Source organism: Quercus suber, unplaced genomic scaffold, assembly GCF_002906115.3.
Source record: "Quercus suber isolate HL8 unplaced genomic scaffold, Cork oak 2.0 scaffold_727, whole genome shotgun sequence".
NCBI classification, from domain to species: domain Eukaryota; kingdom Viridiplantae; phylum Streptophyta; class Magnoliopsida; order Fagales; family Fagaceae; genus Quercus; species Quercus suber.
The window spans coordinates 150,379-158,358 of NW_027070167.1; the positions used below are offsets into that span (position 1 = coordinate 150,379).

The 7,980-nt window shown below is 34.3% G+C and overlaps 2 protein-coding genes across 2 annotated transcripts; one reads left to right on the top strand and one right to left on the bottom strand.

Annotated features, from left to right (window-relative positions):
* Window positions 1-287: 287 nt before the first annotated feature.
* On the top strand, window positions 288-3,128 carry LOC112039892 (uncharacterized). The gene is made up of 3 exons (XM_024072798.2): window positions 288-796; window positions 892-1,021; window positions 2,481-3,128. The coding sequence occupies exons 1-3, from the start codon at window positions 395-397 to the stop codon at window positions 2,699-2,701; spliced, it is 753 nt and encodes a 250-aa protein (XP_023928566.2). The 5' UTR covers window positions 288-394; the 3' UTR covers window positions 2,702-3,128.
* A 2,938-nt stretch (window positions 3,129-6,066) lies between these two features.
* On the bottom strand, window positions 6,067-7,350 carry LOC112020083 (uncharacterized). Its single transcript, XM_024052643.1, has one exon. The coding sequence runs from the start codon at window positions 7,348-7,350 to the stop codon at window positions 6,067-6,069; it is 1,284 nt and encodes a 427-aa protein (XP_023908411.1).
* Between the last annotated feature and the right edge of the window lie 630 nt (window positions 7,351-7,980).

Here is a 7,980-nt window from a genome sequence, read left to right on the forward strand (position 1 = left end):
GACTTAAAAACTCGATTTCTATCTTGGAACTCGAGTTTTAGACACTCGAGATGCTAGTTTTCTACATTCATTCAAAACGTGACACCTAACTAAATATTTGTTGTTATTTAGAAAAAAAATTCTCGTATTTGTAATGAAGTGGGCTTTTCGACTTAAGTTTTAATTCAATATCCAGTTTACCAAAAAAAATAAAAACTTACCACTTACCCAAATTAGTTACTCTTCCAGTAGTATCGCACGTGACAATCTTTGCATTTCCGTTTTTGTCCTTTGAAATTGGTTACAACTTACAACCCTTGAGTCTAGTCAGTAGTCAGCAGTTCCCCAATTCCCACTAAACCCTCAAAAATCAGTCAAAAACCCTCTCCTCCTCACTCACTCCTCACTCTTCACCATGTCGTCTCTCCTCCAACTCCAACAACGCACCTCATTGTGGAAATCCTCCGCCCACATACGGCGGCTATACAGCAGCGAAGCCCTGGAATCCGATTTCCCCAAACCGGACCCAAAGTACGACGAGACAATCGTGGCGATCCCCCGGTCCAAGTCCGGAACCAACATCTCCACCAAGGAGCGCAAGGCCGGCCGCGTCCCCGCCATCCTCTTCGAGCAGGAGGACGGCCAGCACGGCGGCAACAAGCGCCTCATTTCCGTCCGGACCACCCAGATCCGAAACCTCGTCAACCACCTCGGCCGCTCCTTCTTCCTCTCCAGAGTCTTTGATCTCGAACTCAGGTCCCCTGCTTTTGACGAGTACGACGATATCCTCGAGAAGGTCCGCGTTTTGCCTCGCTTGGTACGTGTCTTCTACTCGCCACTCACTACACACTCTCTCTCTGTTTGTTTCGAATTTAATGTTTTCTAAAAAACGAGTCTTTTTTTTTTTTTTAGATTCATCTGCACTCAGCGACAGATGCACCGCTCAATGTTACGTTCATAAGGGCTCCCTCGAATGCTTTGTTGAAAGTTGATATTCCTATCGTTTACAGAGGAGAAGATATATCCCCTGGATTAAGGAAAGGTAAAGCTACTAAACCACTGAATTTTAAGGAATGTGTGTTTTGATTATCATTAACAGTGCATACATGGTCTTAGCATTAAAAAATGATGGGGAGCTTGTGCTGAGTGCTATTATATTTTTTTAGTTCAAACTAGTAAAAGGATGTGGGTGTTTGCTCTTCAACATCAAAAGATACCAAGTTCCCACTAGTTCAAAGAAAAAAAAGTCCTGCCTATTAACACACACATACACAATTTTTCCTACCATTTTATTTGACTAAATGAGATTCTCGATGAGATATTGAATTTGTTGATGGCTTTTTGGTATTAAAACAATGAATAGAGCATGAAATCAAGGAAGATAAAACACTAGGCAACCACACGTAGGTGGGAGAAGGCAATCACACCCTCAAAGCTAAAGATAAGTCGTTGGAATTTCATTAAAATCAATCACTATGAATATTATTGACTTATCAAAAAATTATTTACATAGGCGATTGTTATATCATTTCCTTGAAGAACTAGGGCTCCTAAATAGTCTAGGATTACCAATAACAATGAAAAAAAACACTTAAAACTTCTAAGCCAATTAGGAAAAGGACTTAAAACACAAAACAAGACTCATGGCCCTTTCGTACAGCTAAGAACAGCCCATTCCAGAATCTAGAATTACCAAACTAAGACTAAGTAGGCAAGGTCCTAAGAGAGCTCTCCATAATACGAAACATCCCAAATTAATTTTTGAGCTCTAGTACTAGCTTACCCTCAGCTCTTATAAGTATTCAAACTCGGCTGCCAGTTATGTCCCCCTTCACCTGTTATACAAAAATCCTCTTCAATTTACTTTCTCTAGTGATCAGGCATCTACTTAGGTTTGGAAGCCAGTTCACTTTCCCAGACCCATCTCAATCAGTTTAAATCATATCTCACTGCCTTAAGTTTTAGGATTTATTTGAAAGAATATGGTTAGATTCAATGCTTTTATCTTGGAGACATAATTGGAGGTATTAGTAAGATCCAATTCCAGTTGGGTAATGGAATGTTAAGAGCTACCATTAAGTTAATAAACCCAATACACGTATTAAAAAAGACGGTAATTTAAGATGACATATGCATATGTGCTACTGTCTACTTAGATCTGTCATTGATGAGAAGATTAATTTTGATGATACAAGAGTAAAGGTTTTCCATTTAAGGATAAATAACTCATTAACCCTTTCCTAGAGTAACAAGTAGGAGGTATTGTGTGGTAGAATTAGCTCTGAAATCTTTTCATAGATAGATTTTGTAGATTGAGTTAATTAGTAGTCACAATCTTGGGGTAATCATACTCCTCCTACAAGGTTTCTATCCTCTACCAATTATTTAATTATTTTTAAAAATTTTGTTCAACTCTTTCTTTTACAATTAGCCTAAATTTTTGGGAACAATTTTAATCATTAAATTTTTGGAGTCTAAATTGTACCAAACAAATCTGGCAGGGGCTTATTTGAATACCATCAAACGAACCGTTAAGTATCTTTGTCCGGCTGATGTCATCCCTCCTTTTATTGATGTTGATCTGAGTGAGTTGGACGTGGGCCAAAAGTTGGTAATGGGAGACCTAAAGGTTCATCCAGCCTTGAAGCTTCTTCGGTCAAAAGAAGAGCCTGTTTGTAAGATTATGGGAGCTAGGGTTTCTGATCAAAAGAAATCTAAATAACTACATGTCTTCCGAGTTTTGTTGGCAAAATTTCACACCGCAATGAGGCATTTCTGGGCTAACTTGTATTGTTCATGGCTCATTACATAATTCTTGATAGACTTGGAGAGAAGGGCATGAAATGTGAATGTAAGCTTCCCCTACCCGCTCTTTCTTTTCTTTTATTTCTCTTCTTCTTCTTCTTCTTTTTCTTCCTTTTACTTTTTTCCAATTCTTGCTTCTCTCTTTTTGATTTGGAAATTTGGGGTGTGATGGAGAAGATAGTCACTTTTGCAATTATTGATCCCATATCCTTTTCTTTTCTTTCCTATTGTGTAATAATTACCCTAAGGATATTAGGGTTTACATATTGAACAGATATAGACACGTTTATGAGACTGTTTCAAGGAGCACACATTCAAATGAGGCACATCGGAAGTGTTAAATACCCATTGGAATTGCCTGATTGTTCCACTTTTACATTATATTATGGGAAAAGTTAATGGATGCCTCAAGGGCATTGATTTAGGAAATATTTTTTAGAAACTTTTTATAAAAAAAAAAAAAAAAAAACTGATTTTTTGACAGTTTTTAATATTTCTAGTAAAAGTGTATCAAATTTTTTCTAAAACGGACACTTATATTATTTATGCTACAAGTAGTATTCAGAATCTTCAGATGCAATCAGTATTGTGCTGTGTCAATTGTATTATGTCTAGTGCGTTGTGGATTGTGACTTGCAATCGCTATGGTGAAGTCGTTAAAAACTTGTGAAACCAATTTGCTGGGTGTATCTAGCTTTTGAGATGACACATTTGCATTTTTGTATTTTCAAAAGTTGGTAATATACATTTAGATTTTCTGTGCTCGGAGCCGGAGGCTCTCAAATCGAAAACTTTGTTTGATGCATTTTACATCAACACCCCATTCAAGTCAATGTGAAATCATTTGACCTTAGTTTATCAGGTCAAATTAAAACCAAACTTTATTCAGAAAAAAAAGAAAAAAATTTAAAACCAAACTTTCAGCGCTTAGTAGAAAAATTGCTAAGTGTTGAGTCATTTTACCTAATTGTATGATATTTCATTTGCCCCAAACCTTATTTTTTAAATGTGTGTAGTCAATAGAGAGGGAACAAGTAAGATATCATACCATTCTCCAAAAAAAGAAAAAAGAAAAGAAGAAGAAGAAGAAGAAGATATCATACAAATACGAAAAAGTAATCAGATGGTGATTTCAAATTTGGTCAAAATTAGTATTGCTATAAACTCGACTAATTCACTAGTCTAATGTCTGTTAAGGCAAATGGGTTGGGCCAATCTCTTGAATCTTTCGAGGACTTATTTATCAAACTTGTCGTGGTGGGTTTTTTATTTTATTTTTTGGGTCGCTATTACATGTTGTCAATAGGTAACTACCACAATCAATTCTTCTAAGCTAGTGGTGATAGAAAGTTAGGATTTGTGTCCTAAAATCTAATTTATTGGTATGTTATAAATAATTAAATTATTTAATTATATAAAAATATTTGTATATGAACTAATTAGACATTATCATATAATTCTTGAAATGCATTGTATGTGATTTAGTTTCAAAAGTTATAAATTACAAGTTCTTTGTAATCTTAAAACGTAGTTTGTAGTCGGTGATAAAATTAAGTGTTTCATTTGCAAAGACTATAATATGTCAACTAAAATGATTTGTCTTGATTATGTAAGTGGAGACTTCTAGTTGATGTGTTGGTGTGTCTTAAGTGTGTAAGACATATTGAATTAGATCGTTATGAGATTAATTATTCAATTAACAACTGTCACCTGAATAATAAATTTCATGACTTCTATTTTCATTCTCTTAATCCTGAGATGATTCTAACTTGATCATGAAATGTAGATTGCTATCAAGAGTGAAATTCAATCTAACAATCAAAACTTAAATATGTTGGGTAACCACATATAGTTTTGAGAGAACACATATTCTCAAGATAAAATTCATAATCTCTTTTTATAGAGATACGAAGTATCTCCTTTATATAAGTTTAATGGAAACTAACTATTCAAGATATTGGGCCCGACCACTTTAGTAAAGAATCACTAAAGTTTATATTTAATGAAATTAGATTTCATAAAATATATGAATAACTAAAAGATTAAACTGGGGATTCAAGGAATAAAATAGTGATTTATAAAGTGATAGTTTTTTATGCCTTTGTTCACTTGCTATGCATGTTTCATGGAGAAATCAAATGTTATAGTAAGGCAAGAAAAATTGTTGATAATATACCGATATGAATTTTTCACATTTATCTGAACTTTTTTTTTTTGGGCCCCAGTATAAACCTTATACAATTAAGGAGAGATGTTCCACCTTTCCAAGCAATGGCCTTTTCAGCTACTTTCAGTTATAGCTAAAATTGGTAAAGAACAAAACCTCACGAAAAGAAAAGGCTCTTATTCATTCACTTTCTAATTAAATTCTATCTTCTTACCTATATTTCGCAAATCACAGGCCCCCTTTTTTACCCTATATATTGGTAGTTAGGGGTAGGGACTATGCACGGGTTGGGCTTGGACATAGTGGTTAGGATTAAATAAGTTGTATGAAAAAATTTCGACAACTAGACTGATGGCGGGTTGGAAAATTTTTAAACCGACCACTGATTGGGCAAGTTATTTTGAGTTATATGTGTTACTTAAAATCTTATCTTACTATTTACAAAAAAAATTAAGGTACCTTTTCTCTAAATACTATAAACTATTGAAGGAAGTCATGAGAATGACCAATTTTCCCATATATCAAAGTACATAAGTTTATGAGTACTTTCTAAATTTTTCTTCCCAAAAAAAAAAAAGTACGAGTTTCATATTCCTGTAACTATATACGCTCTGAAATATGTTGGAAAAGTATCATTCATGTTTCATATTAATATGTGTAAATCATGGAGTTCTAAGAGGAAAAAAAAACCTTAAAAAATTTAATATGACATAAAGACTAATATATATAGATAGAGAGAGAGAGAGAGGCAGGTTAGGTCGCAACTTTTAGTTTTAAAAAAAACTCAACTTGCCATCCAACTCAATTCGCCTCTTTAGGTTTTGAACTAATTTAACCTATTTGGAAATCAATATTATATCCATGTGGGGTGGTGCAAGGCAAAAAGGGTCGAGCAATTTGGGTAGAATCAGTGGGTTGTTGGCTTGTTGCAGAAGCCCGATACTAGAATAGTTTATACATTTTTTTCCCCATGGTGCTTAAGAGGGTGTTTAGGAATAGATTTTGTGAAAAGTGAAGACAGATGTAAACCTTATACTGATAAAGAAACTTAACTTAAAAGAAGTAACAAAATGAGACATATTAAAGAAACAATCAACAAAATACATTACTCAACCTTAAAGAAAATCACTCCAATAATCATCAAACCGTGCTGGTGTTCGGATCACTCTTTTTGATCTGCCGTCTGATGGAATTTGAGAATTTACTCTTGCTCTTTTTCTTGTTCCCAAAATCATAGGCCAAAAGTGGTCATATCTGCCATTGGAGTTATTTTCATCTAGAAAATTATTATTCAATGCCTCACTGGTAGTGTCCAACCATGCTAAAGAAGGTATAAAAGGAATGCACTCGTGAATTCCATCATTTGAATCTGTAAAATCTCCTATCTTCTTCCACTCATACAACCTGATATTATACGAAAAAAATTGGTTCAAAAAATTTCCATGGCTCTGCAAAACAATCCACTCCCCATCAAAAAAGATGGGACAGAAGTCACACAACACCTTTAGTGACCAATGATTGGTTTTGAATAGAACACGCTTCCATACGGCATTTACATAATCATGGAGTGCCAAGATGACCACCTCTGTCCTTGTAACATGTACTATATTGATTGAACCATTTGTGACTCCAAACCACATGTCATCTTTGAACTCACCGAGGAAGGGGGACTTCCTCATAATTCTTGACTTGTTTTCCTTTGTATCAAACACAATAATATCACCAGACTTCCTCATCCAATGCAAAGATTCATTGAAGTAAACCGCTTGACCATGTTTGACAAACTCACCTGATTGACACACTAGTCTATTGTACATGTCCTCTCGTGTCCATGAATTTGCATTAGATGAGAATATTCTAAATCCATATATTTCTCCACGTGATAGGTTCCTCATCTTATAAACAAAAACCAACTGGCAATGATTATTGGAAATCATCGAAGTACTAGAATGATCATTATAAGCCAACCCAATATTTTGCTTTGGGTTTGGAGACCAATTTACTGGTTTCACGATATATCTGTGTTTCTTTGTTGTTGGGTTACAAAGAGTAAAGAGATTGGTATTCACAAAATTGAGTAAAAGAAGGCCATTACAAGAATCAACAATTTGATGTGAAGAAGAATGAATAGAGCTGACAGAAATATTGTCAATGGGGTATTGTTGTTGAGGATGAAGAGAAAGATACCTTATGTTTTGTGGACTACGACACGAAAAGTGAAAGAAACCATGCACAGATCCGAGGCCCAGAGCATCATGTGTAGGCAACAACTTAGGATCTGAGGAGATGGAATTGATGACTTCATTAAAACGTTGACAAACGCACTTCAACTGGAACAAACATGTGATTGGTAAACGTGAAAAGATGTCAACAAGGACATCGTTACATAGTGTGACCATAGTTCTTGATTTGTTGAAATATTCCTTGTCCAAAAAACAAAGTGGGAGCTAGGGTTTTTGAGAAAAGGAGGAGGCGGTGGTAATAAGAACTAGGGTTCCATTCTGTTCAAGTTTTATTTATATATTTATTAAATTCTGGTATAAAAGTGTGAGCTTGCTTGGATATGGTTTTTATAATTAACTTTTTAAATTATTTGAAAAAAATACGTGTAAATTAAATTAAAAAATATATTTTATTAATTATCATCTAATTAATTATCTTAATTAATAATTCATATTTAGTGATGAATCACTTAAAATTCACCTAGAATTTGATCATCTTAAATCTTAATAATTAATGACCCACATGACAAAAACACTTTACTTTTTACAATATATATTGCCATATGTTTTGTTCAAAAAAGAAAAAAAAATGTCAAGTCACTTAATTGGTGGAGTGTATAGGATCTAACTTTTGTTATAGTATTGTGACAAAAAAAAAAAAGTAGAAAATTATTACTACTGTGCACCCTTTGTGTGGTAGTCACTTTACAAGTATAAATGCTTGTGAGGTATTGGAGGCAAGGGTCGGAGTTCAAGTCTCCAAGAATGAGCTTCACAAACATATACACTTAGATTATGTTAGAGTAG